The sequence below is a fragment of the Fonsecaea nubica genome (genome assembly GCF_001646965.1).
Source record: "Fonsecaea nubica strain CBS 269.64 chromosome Unknown Scaff126, whole genome shotgun sequence".
Classification (NCBI taxonomy): Eukaryota; Fungi; Ascomycota; class Eurotiomycetes; order Chaetothyriales; family Herpotrichiellaceae; genus Fonsecaea; species Fonsecaea nubica.
This window is the reverse complement of record NW_019173799.1, coordinates 12,271-28,419: the sequence shown is the minus strand read 5'-3', so window position 1 is coordinate 28,419 and position 16,149 is coordinate 12,271. Positions and strand designations below refer to the sequence as shown.

The following is a 16,149-nucleotide window of genomic DNA, read 5'->3' as shown; positions in this document are numbered from 1 at the left end:
AGATTATACAGAGAATGCAGAGAACAGCGGATAAAATCCTCAACGGATATATTTTCAAGAGATTTGTCTCCCCGTGAGAGAACGTCCGCGTTTTCACCATGGCGCTTTTTGAAAGGCGAGCGGACTGCCTGATGATCTAGGGACTTTCTGATCTTCCATCTTCTATAGACGTCGGCCTGTGGGAGAGTAGACAGGTTTCAAGTGTCGCGACGTATATGCTTGAGATGGGTGGGGGGGGTCTTTTGTCTATGTTGAGGAAGAGGGGGGGGTGCATGGAATTGAGACTTGGCTTAGGAGAAGGGGAAGAGAAAGAGATGCCCAAATCGTAGGAGCAGTCTTGAGAAGGAAGTGAAGGAATGGTAGAATAGAAAACCACTTAACATGTTTTGTCAACAAAGAATATGTCTCGGGGAGGAGCCGGGAGGGAGCTCTTGGGATATGAATGCGTTAAGTGGTGCCCTTTTTCCTCGACTTCCTTGACATCTAACAAGGCTCGGACAGCAGATGCGTCGCTTCTCATCTACCTTTGTGCAGATGTCGAGGGCAACAGCGACCAAAACTTGACAATCCGTTGACTTGCATTGTAGGTGCCAACCATCTTCATTCGTCAATCCTCGCTTCAGCCGTGACTCTGCGGATGGTGATGATTCTATGTTGTCATGAATCATTTGTCTGCATAGCAGATCAAGAGCTGAGGTCAAAGCAGGGAGCTGGGCCATGTTGCCAGTTCCGACCCAAACCCGTTCTGTGCCAGGCTAAATCGAGCTTTTGCATCTTCTGGTAGCTTGTCCCGGATCATCCATGGCAGGCCCTGGGCACCGAGGAGCGAAACTTTTGACTCCCTTGAAGCGAAAAACTTCGTTGGACAGGTGATTCCTGGGATGGACAGGTCGCGCCGCAGTTTGCCAATCAGTGATGTATTTCAAGGACTGGTTTCAGGAACGGTACACGTCGTCAAGGCTTGCAGGGATTTGCCCAAAAAGCACCAGCTTGATTCTGTCCGCCCCTTGCAAGTTTTGGTTTGGTTTTTTTGCACCCATATTGGTATGATTCATGTCGTCAACATCAGGAAATCAGCCGCCATCAGAAGCTCCAGGCACAGCTCGGGGGGAATGTCCATATCCGGGACGCCCTCGCTGTCTCGGTATTTCTCGTTGTAGTAAAAGTACTCGACGACTTTTTCGAGGACGCTCGCGCTGATGTTCTCCAGGTGGCAGATCCCCGTCTGCGCTTCGGCAAAGTTATCTGCAACACAGAGGAAGTGGGCGTTAGCTTCATTACTTCGACATCTGGACGAGGAATGACGCGGTAGACGCGTAACGTACTCTGCAAGTCAAGCATACGCCTCAGCGTAGGGGACACGCAGGCGGCGGAGCGACGGAGATGGAATTCGAAGCCATCGGACGAGACGAGCGTCACGAAGGGCGAGGGAGTGCCGTTGGTGGCCATGGTTGTGACTGATGCCTTTGGGGACAGAAGTGGACGTGTACGAGGCACTACTTGAGGAATACTCGTACTCTCAATTGAAGAACCGTGGAGGGTCAATAATCAAAAATCACGACTCGAAAATATTATTACAAGGATCAACGACCCCTTAGGCAGTGTTAGGCGGTGTGTGGTGGCCGACGCGCGCAAAGGCTTGGATCATTGATTATTAAAGCAGCGAGTCTTTGCCTGCGCCTCAGCCTTCCAGGAACCAACTCGTACTGCGGGATTCTCCTTTATTATGTCTTCATTCGTGTCTTCTCTTCTCATTGATGTCTCCTGTTTAATGACCATCATGGATATCACACCCTCACTTGTAACTTGTACTGTCCAGGCGCTAATTCAGCTCTTTCCAAACCCGAGCTCAACTTTCCAACAAGCTTTTGTGAGGAACCCCTGGAGTCTATCCGCCTCCTTGCTCATGATGCGAGGAGCAGATACGTCCTCAAGTCCAGAGTACAGGGGTAGTAATGCGAAAAGCTCATCTGTTGTGAGGCAGACGAGCCAGATCTGAGCCTGAGACATATGTCGCCTCATTGCCAGTCACAAACTTGTCCAAGATTGGTTCAATGACCGTTAATATGACCCTTCGTCTTCCGGATCTGTCCAACACATGTATATCGTCCAGGTGTCCATATGGCCACTCCTTGTTCTGGACCGATCAGTCATCATCTGCGATGATGAGCGCTCCGTCATCCTCGTCGATTACAATTGCTTGCATGTCACCATTCTTTGCCACTCCCGAGGTCGAGCCTTGCAATTTCTTTGCCGGCGTAGCACCCTCTTCTCCTTCGTCGTCCAAGGGCCGCTTCCTCTTGCCGTTAGGGAGCGCAATAGTGCTTGAGACACCGTTCGTGATGATCACACCATTCGTATCGTCTTCTCCGGCGTGATTATCTGTGGGAGCAGGCTGCTTCTTCGTTATCCGAGGAATCTCAAATGCTTCGCCTTCCTTCTCAACAAGCAAAACGACTTTGTTTTCGTCCTTTGGTTTCTTCGTCTCGATGGCTATTTGGAGGTCGACCCGGGGCTGGTCGTCGTCGTCGTCCTTGACAATAACAAAACTTGCGTCATCGATATTCAGATCTGACAGCTTTTTCTCCAAATTGTCCTCGAGGTCGGGGTCATATACCACGCCGGCCTCAGTCATGACTGTCAGTTCTTCTCCATAGCCCAGTCTGGTCCGCAAAACCTCTTGTACCAGGTCACCTAGTGTGGCTTTTTCAATATCAACATGGACTCTTGCCATAGCAACGCTGCAGACGGGACAGTCTGGGCTTGGTAGGTCTAATTGGTCTGTCCGCAATGAACCAATCCCCAGCCAGAGCCATCTCGTCCGAGCGTAGTCGCCTTTCAATACCTTGAATGCCTGCAACACGCAGAGGCCGGCGACCATGGCATTTGTGGTGGCGATTGCGGGGATGATATTGCCTGCCATCTGCTTGATATCAAATTTTGACTTGGGTTCGATGCCGAAAATGATTGCTCGCAGGTTACCAGCTGCAGCAACAAAGTCCATCGTATCATCATCATCTTTGTCGAAGGAGATTGTGGGCTGCAAATCCCCGGATTTTGAGGCGGCCGCTTGTTCCTGAGAGAATCTCTTCACCAGACGATTCAGGCTGTCCTTGAACACAGCAAAGTTCTCGACGGCGGACCATGTTTGTTGACCATGCTCAGCTACTTCTGAGCCGACCATGCTTGCTCCTTGCTCAAGTGTATCGTACGAAAGCGGTTCTGGTGGTTTCTTGTCTTTCCACATGTCCTCCATCTTCACCAATCTTTCTATATCTTCTTTGAATACCTTGTCAAACACCTGCTTGGCGAAGTCGTTCGAACCCATTGACGCTCTGATTTTCTTCAGAGCCTGTGCCTCCTCTTTTAAATTTTTAATCTCCTCGGCATTATCCGTATCTTCTGAAGAGTCCATTTCAGCCGCCTCATCTTCACTCACGCCAAACAGCTCTGGCAGAAGGTAACTCTTTGCCCATACAATGCAATGGATTGGTTGACTCGGAGTGGATCGGATTGTACAGACAGGGTAGGAAATCGGAGTAGTCTTGGGAGTGCAGTCGTAGCAAGCAGTCTTGCCCCTCTTGATGACCTGCACTTGACCTTTGAAGCCTGTAGTGCCAGATTCGACCAGGGGGACATCGACAGCTAAACACATTTTATTGACATGCCGTCTCGCGTCCATATTGTCGAGCGCATTGAAGACGATGTTGAAGCCCGAAAACCACTCCAGGTTGAATTGCTTGTCTTTTATATTTGCATGGTACGCGAACAGTTTGACGGTCGGGTTGAACTTCTGCGCCACATCCTTTGCGACCAGTGCTTTTGGTTTCTTGATATGTTCTTGCCGGAAGAGAAACTGTCGATTTAGATTGCTAAGGTCGATCGTGTCAAGGTCTATGATGTGGATTTCGCCGAACCCTGTGAGGACGAGGTTCTTGAGCAGCTCGCAGCCTATGCCGCCGGCGCCGACAAGGAGGACACGGGACTTTTTTTGGTCGCAAAGTCAGACCTAGTTTTGCTGCGGCCCGTGTTGGGAGAGTAACTCACCTCTTTGACTAGTCGCTGCGTCGAGCCTAGAGATTGACGGGTATATCTGTCGCGAGGCATTGCGCTGGGTTTCAGAGGAGGGCCGGGGTTGAGAATAGGAAGAAGAGGAGTGTGGCTTGCTTGAGCGAACGAAGCCGTTCTAATAATGAAGACCGACCATGAGAGGGGAACTATGACACAAGAATGGAGACAAGGCTGAAAGAGAAGAAAGAAGTCGGAGTGAGGTGAAGTTGAAGGCTCATTGACGCCAGGAGAGCAAGCCCGGTAGCCGAGATGCGTCAGGAGAGGTGATGGATGTAAATCGATAAGTTGAGCGCTCAAAGGCTCGGGCAATATTTGAAGCCGCTGCGCTGCAAGCCGCAGACGCAGCAACGATGACCTCTGGTGTTGCGATGGGGTTTGTGATAGCTGAACCCTGCAGCATGAGCGCAAAGTGCTCCCCCAATCAGGGGCGCCTCTGGGGAGCTTGAAGAGCCCGATTGGGGGCGGCTGGTGCCCCTCAGACTAGCGGCTTAGGCCTGGCTCAAGGCTTGCGTTAGTGAGAGAATAGGGGCACCTACGGCACCAGGGGGGCCGGGTTGGAGGGTTCCGCCCAACTGCACAATCTCGTCATGCCGTCATGCGTCTTGCATCCAAAAAAGTCGCGTGCGGTCGAAACCTCCGTTTGCCTAAAAATGACACATACAGACCAAAAATTTTTCAACCCCGGCAAGCCCAACTGATCGGCAAAGAGCCAGGCCAGGGCACGAATGAGCTTCCTTAGCCAGCAGCACATGAAGAGAACCTCGAATGCAATGATCAGCATCAATGGAATGCAGCAATAATAACACCAGGCAGGCCTTTTCTGGTGCTGTCGGTCGATCGTGCGAGCGTGACCCGGAGTCTCCTATACCGTCAGCTACCACAAAGTTTGCAGAAGCGCTGTCCATCAATTTCGGTATCCAAGCATCTTTCCGGAGGCTTTCAGATCTTGGGTGAACCCAAATAAGATGTCTGACGACGAAGCCGACCCTGAACTACTGGCCCTCCTGCGGCAGTCCCTAGGCTTGGGTGGACATGGACAAGCCCCTGCACCACCGTCCACGGGCGTCCTGGAGTCGGCAGAATTCATCTGCGACAACGCCATCGACGTCGCCATCTCCAGCGCCGGCACCAAGAAAGCAGCAGAGCACATCTACCAGCTCATGCAATCGAAAAGTTACTCCACGGGAACATGGTCAACGCACGAGCTCCACCCTAAACTCTCCGAATCCAGCGAGGAGGAAACGCTGAATTTCATCTTCACCATGAACCTCCTGAACTTCTCATTCTGGTCCGAGCTGCCTGAGGGCGAGAGGTTCGCGGTTGAGTACAAGGGTCGGAGGTGGACGGGATATTGGTCTCTCATCGCCGTACTACAGAGAGGCTTGAACGAAGGCAATGCCATTACCAGCCCGGACTTTTGGCAGGATCGTGATGCTTGTCCGGATAGTGTCTTGGAATATATCTTCCGGTCTGCCACGCAGGAACCGATACCGTTGCTGAGCGACCGGATCGCCATCCTGCGCGAAGCCGGCTCAGTCCTCTACGAGCACTTTGGGTGCAGGCCAGCGAACATCATCCGCCGCGCGGACGGATCGGCGGCGGCCTTGGTGAACCTGCTGGTTCAATACTTCCCCAACTTCCAGGACGTCGCCTCTTTCCAGGGGAAGGAGGTCCGCCTGTACAAGCGCGCCCAGATCTTCGTGGCAGATGTCTGGGCCTGTTTCCAGGGAACCTCGTACGGCGCCTTCTCCGACATTGACAATTTGACCATGTTCGCCGACTACCGCATCCCACAAATGCTACAGGGGCTGCACTGCCTGCTGTACTCGCCTCGGCTGGAATCCCGGATCTCCCGACGAGAGATGATCACCGCGGGAGAGGACATGGAAATTGAGATCCGAGGCTGCAGCATCTGGTGCGTCGAGCTGATCCGGCGCGAAATCTTGCGCAAGCATCCCGAGGCCAAGGGCAAGGTCAACGCCATTCTGATAGATTTCTTTTTGTACGATACATGTAAAGAGATGGAGAGTGCCGGCGAGATAGAGGAGTTGTTGGCACATCACCGCACGAGGTCGATCTTCTACTAGACGGGTTTTTCGGCACTACTTTAGAAAGAGCATCTAACGGATTTGGAATTATTCGGGGATTGGGGACATGCATGCATCAGCATGGGAGTTCTTCTTGATAGAGGCGGCTTGGACTCGCCGTCCTGCTTGGGCTATTATTTGATCGGAAAATTTGTCAGCTCCTGCCATTTTGCCCTTGTACTGTACGCCAAAGTTGGGCTCTGAATTTTGGATTTTGGATTTTGAAATGTTGGAATTGTCCCCTTAAAAAGGATAAAGGCACTGCCGTCTCCTCTGCAAATCTCAAGTGGCCCGAATAGAGCGACCCTAATTTGGCGAATATCTCACCCTTCAACCTCAACCTCCACCTCCACCGGCGTTCCGGGCCCTTTCGATCTCGACATGGTAAAAGGTGCCAATACCTTCTTCGCCTCCCATATCCGCCACGCTAGATTCTCGACTTTCCCATCGGCTTTGACGACCTCGGGCGCAAACTCAATCCCAAACATCTGGTGAATGACGTACACCACACGCCTGGCATATTTCCCATCTCGGTCGACAAGGCTTCCAAATGGCTCTTTGATCGTGCGTGGCGCAATCTCGGGGTCGCGGTCAAAGCAATTCTGGACGATCGGCAATAGAGTGTTTTCAATGGTATGGCGGACTATTGCATCACGTTCAAGACTGATGGGGGTCGACAGGGAAATGCTGGTGTCGAAGGACTCGAGATCGTCCTCGCTGAAGCGTGGGATGCGTACTTCGAACGGGAGTGAGATGGCCATGACATTATGCTTGCCATTGTGGTGATAGCGGAATTCAAAGACGCCTTGTGTCCACCATAACTTGTCGCCTGAGAAGAGCATTTCGCCAGTGAAGCATTCCTTGGTCTCACCTGTTTCAGTGGTTATCGTACTCTTGACGTCGCTGGATATGATGCCGACTTCGGAATCGAGGAGTTCGTACTCATCGCGGTTCGTGGCAATCCATCTTCCCGATGACGATAGTCTTGTGACTTCACGTGAATTGTTGTCTGACACCATATACAATCCGACCCAGTCCTTTTTCCCATGATTCAGCGGTGCAGTCCATTTAACTTTGATGGGAGCACCATATTCGAAAAGGAGAGCCTTGAAATCGTTCGTGCGTTCCGCCGGGAGTCTGCCTTGTTCGGATTCTCTTTCACTCGAGCGTTGAGCATGGGCTAGAGCAGACGCCAATGTTCCCTCAATGTCGAGCTTGTAGTCTTTCGGATCCAACCCAGCAAGCTCCGGCTCTATTCTTGTCATGGTCAGGCGATGCGGGTTCTTCGGCAGCAGGCTCTTGGTATCCTCGACAATGCTGGTCACGCCTGCTGCAAGTTTAGGTTTGGCCGCGTCAAAGAAGTCTTCCAGGACGTCAAAGGCATCACCCAGCATTTTGTCCAATCCGTCTTGCCACTGTCGCAGAGGAGGTGGAAGTGATCTTCGAAGACTCCTGACCAGTCCAGCATCTTGTCGCAGGCTTCTTCCATAAAGCTTTTGCATATGCGGCCTCTCGACGAATTGAATAAACGCCAAACTCAGAGTGTGGCTCAGCAAGGCGAGACAGAACATTGCTTTGCTGCTCGTAATCAGGGCTATACCCCAAACTCCGGCCGTTCCAAGGACGCGCTCTGGATTATTGAGGAACCGATAAATGCCGCCGTATGTCAACTTGGAAGAGTGATCGAAGAAGAAGTCTCCAAAAAACCAGCCGAACTCTCCAAGTTGATCGTAGATACTGAATGAAACCCAAAATTGAAGAGCGATCAACCCTAGTCCGATGACATGCTTGGGCAGTGCCATCCCCCCTTCCCAGCTCTGGGGAAGCCGATACATTTTCCACGCAGCAGCCGCAAAACTGGAATAGCAGAGAGTCATGCTGAGATGATAAATGCCTTTCCACTGTCTCCAGGCTTCTCCCGTGCTCTCACCGTACTTCAGAAAGTGGCGGGTCCATTTTTTCTTTGACGACTGTCTATTTAACAAGTAGCCAATACCGACCGAATACCAAATCCGCGAAATAGTGGCATTGATGACGAACAGTGCCTGGTAAAGTCTTGTGTTGGGGGTGAGGATAGTCAAGGCGAACAGATAAAACTGTATGAGGAAGACTGCAGTGTCTGTAGTCCGATAGAGATCGATATTGTGTATGCCCAGCAGATTATGCGTTTGAGACGGTTGTGCATGGGCAGGACTAGGCCACACTTCTGCGGTAGCGCTGTGTTCAGCCAAAGACTTGTCCATTTGCGCTGCTGCGGGTAACTCGTTGATGGCCCTTCGGGGAGGGGGAGAGTTGTAAGTGCGATCGATATGAGGGCTTTCAACCATGACCAAGAAAGCAAATTGAGCAGCATGGGCAATAATTGAGATGAAGAGGACTTTGTAACTCGCCGCCATCAAGGAGATTCCGTAGAAGCCAGCGTAACCGATGCTGTACATGGCTGCAAGTTGAGGTCAGCTTGCAACCCATGAGATTGAGAGCGAGATGGCTAGATAAGAACTCACGGTGGGGTGCCATCTCGAAAACTCCATCAAAGGTCAACTCCTGGTCGATGAGGAAGAAAAAGTCCCCCCAGTACCAAGCGAAGTCTTTGACCACGCGGTGTGCATCCAATTTGACCCATACGTTGAAGACGAACAGGGACATGCCAACAATCCAGCGAAGTGCTGTTAGGAAGACAGGCTCGGTGGCAGGGATATGAGCGCAGGACAGAGCAAAAAGCATGTAGGTGGTGAAGTCGCACATGAGAATCAAGTCGACCAAGCGGCGAAAAACCAACCAAGTATTGTATTCAAGGGGGGCGGTGTCGAAATCATAGTCCTTGGGAATTTTGGTCTCTAGTTCTCTCTTGATAAACGCTCGGAGTTTAGGGTGAGGATTTTCGCCATTGGCCGCAACTGGGAAGAGCTTCGATTTTCGGGCCCACCTGACCAGCAGCTTGTGATGGGATTGCATGTGAAGTAGGTAACCAATGCCGATATTGTAGCCGGCTCTCCAGCCCAAGAAGAGAATGGCAAGCACGGGTTTTCTCAGGTCGGAGGGTAAGCACCATGCTAGAAGACCATGTAGCAGCAGGATCAACAGCACGAAGAAGTCGGACAGATTCTTCGGTTCTTTGGGAGACAGTAGCTGAGAAACCATGTCCTGGGTGTACGGAACAGTAAACACTAGAAGGAAGTATGAGATTCTACCCTGAAGAGGAAAGCTGGGCGGTTGTAAGGTACATACCGGTGCCATCGGGAGTGCGGCCAAAGGTCTTGCGATCCTTTTCATCTTTGGCTTCCTTCTCCTCGAGGGCGTTCAGCTCGAGCACGGCTTTCCTGGCATCTTCTTGGGTATTTGCCCTGATGGGAGCATTACGTCGGCGCAGATTCTCAGTGGCGGAATCTCCAGTCGATGGTTTGGCCATAATTTCTGCCATGACGTTGGTTGTTCACGGATGATGGTGAAAAGAACTCTTCCGCGGAAAGGAAAAGCGACACAAAGCGGAAGAAGGGGAATCAGGCAGACGGTTTAGATCTTCACGCGGATCCATGTCAATGTTTACAGGGACGCGGGGTTGAGACAGGCATTGGAGAGGCAGTGAGTGAGTGAACAAGGGCCCATGTGGCAGTGAAGGGAAGCAGAGGTTGGCCAAATTCAATCGGATGTGGTGCACGGTCACGTGATTGAGTCGAAAAAGAAAAGTGGGGAAATCCTAAATCTTGGCAGGCCGCAAGGAGATAGGGTAGGTAAGCCGAGGCGCTTTTTCTGGCTGGCTTGATATGGCTTGGTCATGCCAGGAAACAGCAATGCGCTCTAATTTCTCCGAGAAGATGACGCATCAGAGAGCCTGCGCTCCCGGTGTAGCATGTCGACCTTGTTGCCATCAGCTGGGTGCAGATTCGTTTTGTTTTAAGGGCAAGCTCTCGAATTGCCTTGGTTTTGAAATCGTGGTGCTGGTGGACTCATATGAAGAGCAGTATAACTTGGATACTTTGCTAGAGAGATGTGTCAAAGGATTACAGGCGCTGAGTCAAGGTCTGTCCGCAGCCGGCCATCAGCGCGTCTAGCCATCACCACATTGAGCCATCACCGCGTCTAGTTCTTGCCCCCCACTATGTATCTCCGCATTAGGTTTGACGGGTCCAAACATCTTTCAAGGTCCGCAGTCAGAAGCTTGGAGACAGACGGACCCGAGCCAATATCACAGTCCTAGAAGTACACATTCAAGGCTGTCCTAGAGCTGCTTTCTCACCTCGTGACAGTACTTGGTCCCCGCACGGTGCTTTACGTTACAGGGGGAGCAAGTACTCATTGAGGGGGGCAATGTTACTTCGAACTGGCAGAGCGTTAACAACAGCGCCAATAGTGTAAGAGGCTCTCCTTATTGGCCGTGGACAAACGAGGCAATACAGTGCTTGGCCGAACGCAACGCCACTGCATAATGCCCTTTTGCAGCGGGATAGATTGAGCCATCTTGCCAAGCGCTGGCACGGTGGGACACGATGGTCGCCAGGATGGCGTGCATTATATTCTGGTAGCTCATGGCCATTGGAAGCAAACAATGGACAAAGGGATTCCTCGGCTGCCGCCTCGCAGCCAGCATGGCTGATGCAGGAAAAGTCCCTGCGCTTCGGCTGTGCCCAAGATATCTGGCAGATTGCAGGGCGACGATGCGACACGGAGCTGTGCCTTTGACATGATTTGCTCAAGGTCTGCTGACGACTCATTCTTACGTGAGATAGTCAAGCAATGATGATCTCGCTTGGAATTGTTGACGCTGCTAGAGTTGTGAAACGAGGATGTGATATAATGCTCAGTTTGAGAATGTCTTCCTTCTGAGGGGGTTTCAACTTGTTCCCGATCGGACCCGTACCTTGTAACCATGGTCGTCGTCGTCGGCACAGTTGTTGAGGGTCATATGCATGTCAACGAATTGCGGCGACAGCCCATGCAGATGGGTTTTTCTCGAGAACAACGCTTTCTTCCCCTCGGCACGTGATGCAGCCATTCTTGGATCGCTGATGGAAGCGTCGTTTTCTGGGTCCAACAGGTGGGCTCATTCTTAAGTGTACAAGGTCGCTGCAATGGCAGGAAGGTTGTGAGACAACAGTGAGAGGAGTATGGCATTTCACAGGAGACGAAAGTATTGCAGTGGAAAGAAGGCGGAACGTCACGTGGGGTGTTTTAGCTCCAGCACAGGCTTTCAACTAATGCCCAATGCCTCTTTATCCTGTATCGGGTATCGCATTGCATCCTCTTGCGCGGGATCGGTTTCAACGACGTCTTTTGGGGATACTCCATCCGACTGATACGGCACCAGTCGTGGACTCTGACAACATACCACACAATAGTGGGACAGGTATGTATACGGAGACACTGGCGACTTGGGATTGCGACAGGTAGTTAATAAAGCGGCATGAAATGGGGTAAATACTCTCAGAGGAGAGATATACAATTGACAAGTAGGGGAGGAAGTCGGAGGGAGCAGGTGTTTTAAAGCGGCGCATTCTGCCGCGAGCCTCACCTGACATCTCAGCCTCTCTGCAGTTTTTCCTGCTTTATCAGTGGCCATCGGCGACCCCAAAACCAATTACCAATCCATCTACCCCGCTGCTTTTACCAGACCACGGCTGCACGAAAACCTTCCGACACCCATCCTCTATCCCCTCCAGATTCTTTCTCACTCCTCCCCGGCCGATCCTGTCCCTCTAACAATGGCGCCCTCTTTCGACGAACCCGTAGCCGACGCGTTCGAAAACCCTTTGAAACGAAAGCCAGATCTAGTCGCTCCAGAGCCAGGTGAGGGGTTGCAGTTGTCGCAAATGTCTAACGTGGTCGTTCGCTAACTTGCGTCATAGAGCACTGTCCTGGTCCAGAATCCGAGCAAGCAGGCAAGGGTGACGCATGCAATGGCTGTCCCAACCAAGCAATTTGCGCCTCTGCACCGAAAGGCCCCGACCCCGATATTCCTCTCATTACCGAACGACTTGCTGGAGTAAGACACAAGATCTTGGTACTCTCTGGAAAAGGCGGGGTGGGCAAGTCTACATTTTCCTCGCTCTTATCGCACGCCTTTGCCGCCAACCCAGACTCGACAGTGGGCATTATGGACACAGATATCTGCGGTCCTTCCATACCGAAGATGATGGGCGTGGAGAGTGAAACCATACACGTTAGCAATGCCGGATGGAGCCCGGTCTGGGTCACCGACAACCTTGGAGTTATGAGCATTCAGTTTATGTTACCCAACAGAGACGACGCTATTATATGGCGAGGGCCAAAAAAGAATGGGATAATCAAACAATTTTTAAAAGATGTCGAATGGGGCGAGTTGGACTACTTGATTGTCGATACGCCACCGGGCACGTCAGACGAACACCTATCAGTTAATTCATTCCTCAAAGAATCCGGCGTGGATGGTGCGGTCGTGGTGACGACGCCACAAGAAGTGTCTCTGCTGGACGTGCGGAAAGAGATCGATTTCTGTCGAAAGGCTGGGATCAGGGTCCTAGGGCTGGTCGAAAACATGTCCGGCTTCGTCTGTCCCAAATGCACACACGAGTCACAGATTTTCCGAGCAACGACGGGAGGAGGTCAGAAATTATGTCAGGAGATGGGTATACCCTTCCTTGGCTCAGTACCACTCGACCCGCGAATCGGAATGGCATGCGACTTTGGTGAAAGCTTTATGGAGAGCTTTCCCGACAGTCCGGCCTGCAAGGCTTTACGACAAGTTGTGAGGACAGTGGGCCAGATGATAGGCGAGGACCCCGACCAAGTTCTTCCTGACGGACCAATATAAGAGCGCAACCATCCATTGTTCATGAATACTGGAGTTGGTTTCCTTTGATCTTGTCCGGGGTGGTTGGTGCAAACCCAAATGCTCATCTTTGTCCGGGGAAGGCGGGATTCTTATCACCTCTCCGGCCGTCCAGCCATAACAGCCTCCGAAGTGCAGGCACTGTTGTGATCTACTGTGAGCATACCAGATCAGGCACTCCCACGCCGCACTCCACATGAGCTCTGGCGTCACGTTTTGGGCGGCAGATGAAGCTCGGAGAGACAGTGACGGAACGGAGGCTGTGGGGTAATGGCCTCAGGTTGCACAGGGCAGAATGTGTGTCTCGTCCTCTGTCCCTCGTACCGAGTGTGCATGAGCAAGGCCTAACGCCAACACAGGAACTTGGACACCATGAACATGAACTGCATGAACTGCATGAACTGTCCCTGACTGACTGGGGCTCCTCGTATTTTCTCGTCGTGTCCGCCCCTCTGGGACAAATGAGGGCGAGGCGCGTGCCAAGACGCCGAGATCCACAAGTGGCTAGCGTCAGTCCCGCTGCGGAAACTCAGACCGAAGATGAAACTCAAACTTCTGCGCCTTCAGTTTCACCTTCACCCCTTTTCTCTTCCATCCAACCCCATCATTTCTCACCAGCGCAACTGAGAACCACACATTCCCATCCCCCTGGCCCCCGTTCGGTAGACCTCCGACTCTTCAGCCTCGACAAGCAAACGGAGTTGCATCCACATCCAGTGGCCTCAACGTCACACTGCCACCGCCATGCACTCCTGTCCGCCCCTATGGTTGGCTCCCTTCGGATCTGGCCAGTCGAGAATCATGCCGTCGGTGGAGAGCTCCCTTCTTGACACCGAGATCCCCTCCCTGGCTCTGGGCCTCAATCGAGAGCTCACCAGGTCCATCGTTGACCTGTTGATCACGATCCTGAGACATGCAGATGGCGTGGCCCAAGACTGTCTAGCACAATTCGAGACGATGCCGCAGCACTGCGGAGTAATTCTACCAACATCCAGTTTACACTTTTATTCTGTTAAAATGTTGGCCTCCAGTCCGTTTCTTCACTCCTCCATCCTTGTTGTCTCTCCAGCCTTGTCACTTTCCTTTTCGTACAGTCTATCATTTTTCTTTTTGATACATATCGAGGGCCGGTCCTTCACGATATTCATTTCTTCAATCGCCCTCGAGTTCAATTTGACAGGTCCGGTACCCGTAGGCTGAGCTTCGCCGATCTCTTTCATTTCGGCCATATCCTTACCCAGGTCGTTGGCCCAGTATGCTTCAAATCTATACTTTGCTTTTGGTCACTCTTTTCTTGACAACAATCTCCGCGAGCCCTATCCAAATAAAACAGAAACGCTCTTTTAAAGTCCCTCGGATACAGCAACACAACTACAGGCCAAATGGCAAAGCTGCATATCGAAAGGCAATGTTCAAATTTGGATTTGGCGACATCGAATTCTTGCCTGGTGGGGAGGTGGCCACGACCATCAAGGCAACCACCGAGGCTCAGCTTGATACCACCGGAAATGAGGACGGCGAGACAAGTGCTTCGCCCACGCAGAACGATGCCCAATTCTTGTCTCCGGTGAACGTTGGTGGACAAACGCTGGTCCTGAACTTTGACAGCGGCTCATCAGACACGTACGATGTCACTTCCCATGCTTGCGTTTTGTTGTCTACGACACATTGTACTGACACAGACATCAACGAACAGATGGGTTTTCAACACCAACCTCCCTGCCAATGCCCAACAAGGCCACACGATCTACGATCCCACCAAATCAACCACCTTCCAGAATACTCTGCAGGGCAGTACCTTCAACATCTCGTATGGCGATGGCTCCTCTGCCTCCGGTCCCGTTGGGGTTGACGAATTCGACATAGGCGGCGCCACCGTAGCTGCCCAAGCAATCGGCCTGCCGGACACCGTCGCCGACAGTTTCGTGACAGACTCTGCAGCAAACGGTCTGGTTGGTCTCGCTTTCTCCCAACTCAACACCATTCAACCCACTCCGCAAAAGACATTCTTCGACAACGTCCTTCCCGACCTCACGCTTCCAGTGTTTACTGCTCAGTTAAAATCTGGCGAAGTAGGTTCGTACGAGTTTGGCAACATCGACACCTCGTCGTTCAGCGGCCAGTTGACCAGCGCGCCAGTCGACTCGTCGCGCGGCTTCTGGGAAGTCGACTCCGCGACGGCCGCCGTGCAAGGCCAAACCATCAATATTGCTGGCGGCACAGCGATCCTCGACACAGGCACGTCACTGATGCTCGTGCCTGATCAAATGGTCACCGCGTACTGGGGCACCGTGGATGGCGCCCAGATCTCACAAGCCGCCGGTGGTGTTATTTTCCCGTGCAACACGCAATTGCCGGACTTGCAGGTGGCTATTGGAAATAACATGGCCACGGTATCAGGCGACGGGATGAACTTTGCCAATGTGGGCACGGACACGCGGACAGGAGAGCAGTGTGAGTGACCTTTTATCTCTACCCTTTATACCCCACCCTGCCTTACCCATAGATTTTGTTTTTATCCCGAGAAAAAAAAGTAGTACAAACCAGCTGACGATCCCCGTTCGGGTGGGTGTGATGACAGTCTGCTTCGGCGGTCTCCAATCCAACCAGGGTCTCCCCTTTGCCATCTACGGCGACGTCTTTTTCAAGTCTCAATTCGTCGTCTTCGACGCCTCAGGCCCCTCTGTCAGTTTTGCACCGCACTCATAGCGCGCGCGCGCACCGCCGCCGCCTCTGGAACGAACGAAATACAAGATTTGCTGGCTTTTGCATATTCTAGCGCAGGAGTTTCTCGTTTCTTTCGTAGGGAAAAAGATACCATGCATGGTTTATAGATGGTCGAGGCACGGCACTGCATTGCAATATACTGCATTGGCTGAGTGGGAGGGAAGGGAGGACCGGACGGACCTTTGAAGTCGATACATGGCCTTTTTGAAAATACATACCGTAAAATGACATGACATATGATAACATGACGAATTCCGTGCGTCTTTTCTCGCTCGTGCTACCTATTTACATACCGTGAGTTCCTGCGACGCAGTTCGGTACGGCAACAGGAGAGACGCCCTGCAGTGGATTGGTATGGATTGTATTGCCTCGCATTATAGGACAGGACAAAGACATGGCAAAATGGGTAACACTGATAGATGGGCATAACATACCTGCCCTCATGGTACACATTATATA

At 51.9% G+C, this 16,149-nt stretch overlaps 6 protein-coding genes across 6 annotated transcripts; 3 read left to right on the top strand and 3 right to left on the bottom strand.

Moving 5' to 3' along the window:
- Positions 1-1,051: 1,051 nt before the first annotated feature.
- AYO20_10920 (hypothetical protein) lies at positions 1,052-1,449 on the bottom strand (the record flags this gene model as incomplete). The annotated part of the gene is made up of 2 exons (XM_022649176.1): positions 1,052-1,245; positions 1,326-1,449. 2 exons carry the CDS (start codon positions 1,447-1,449, stop codon positions 1,052-1,054), a joined length of 318 nt encoding a protein of 105 aa, XP_022494840.1.
- A 697-nt stretch (positions 1,450-2,146) lies between these two features.
- On the bottom strand, positions 2,147-4,107 carry AYO20_10919 (hypothetical protein; the record flags this gene model as incomplete). Its single annotated transcript, XM_022649175.1, has 2 exons — positions 2,147-3,985; positions 4,048-4,107. The coding sequence occupies 2 exons, from the start codon at positions 4,105-4,107 to the stop codon at positions 2,147-2,149; spliced, it is 1,899 nt and encodes a 632-aa protein (XP_022494839.1).
- A 929-nt stretch (positions 4,108-5,036) lies between these two features.
- AYO20_10918 (hypothetical protein) lies at positions 5,037-6,158 on the top strand (the record flags this gene model as incomplete). Its single annotated transcript, XM_022649174.1, has 1 exon — positions 5,037-6,158. The coding sequence occupies one exon, from the start codon at positions 5,037-5,039 to the stop codon at positions 6,156-6,158; it is 1,122 nt and encodes a 373-aa protein (XP_022494838.1).
- Positions 6,159-6,481: 323 nt separating this feature from the next.
- Positions 6,482-9,579, bottom strand: AYO20_10917 (hypothetical protein; the record flags this gene model as incomplete). The annotated part of the gene is made up of 3 exons (XM_022649173.1): positions 6,482-8,598; positions 8,663-9,325; positions 9,387-9,579. 3 exons carry the CDS (start codon positions 9,577-9,579, stop codon positions 6,482-6,484), a joined length of 2,973 nt encoding a protein of 990 aa, XP_022494837.1.
- Positions 9,580-11,857: 2,278 nt separating this feature from the next.
- On the top strand, positions 11,858-12,945 carry AYO20_10916 (cytosolic Fe-S cluster assembly factor nbp35; the record flags this gene model as incomplete). The annotated part of the gene is made up of 2 exons (XM_022649172.1): positions 11,858-11,942; positions 12,002-12,945. 2 exons carry the CDS (start codon positions 11,858-11,860, stop codon positions 12,943-12,945), a joined length of 1,029 nt encoding a protein of 342 aa, XP_022494836.1.
- An 819-nt stretch (positions 12,946-13,764) lies between these two features.
- AYO20_10915 (hypothetical protein) lies at positions 13,765-15,672 on the top strand (the record flags this gene model as incomplete). Its single annotated transcript, XM_022649171.1, has 4 exons — positions 13,765-13,938; positions 14,297-14,586; positions 14,660-15,417; positions 15,545-15,672. The coding sequence occupies 4 exons, from the start codon at positions 13,765-13,767 to the stop codon at positions 15,670-15,672; spliced, it is 1,350 nt and encodes a 449-aa protein (XP_022494835.1).
- Between the last annotated feature and the right edge of the window lie 477 nt (positions 15,673-16,149).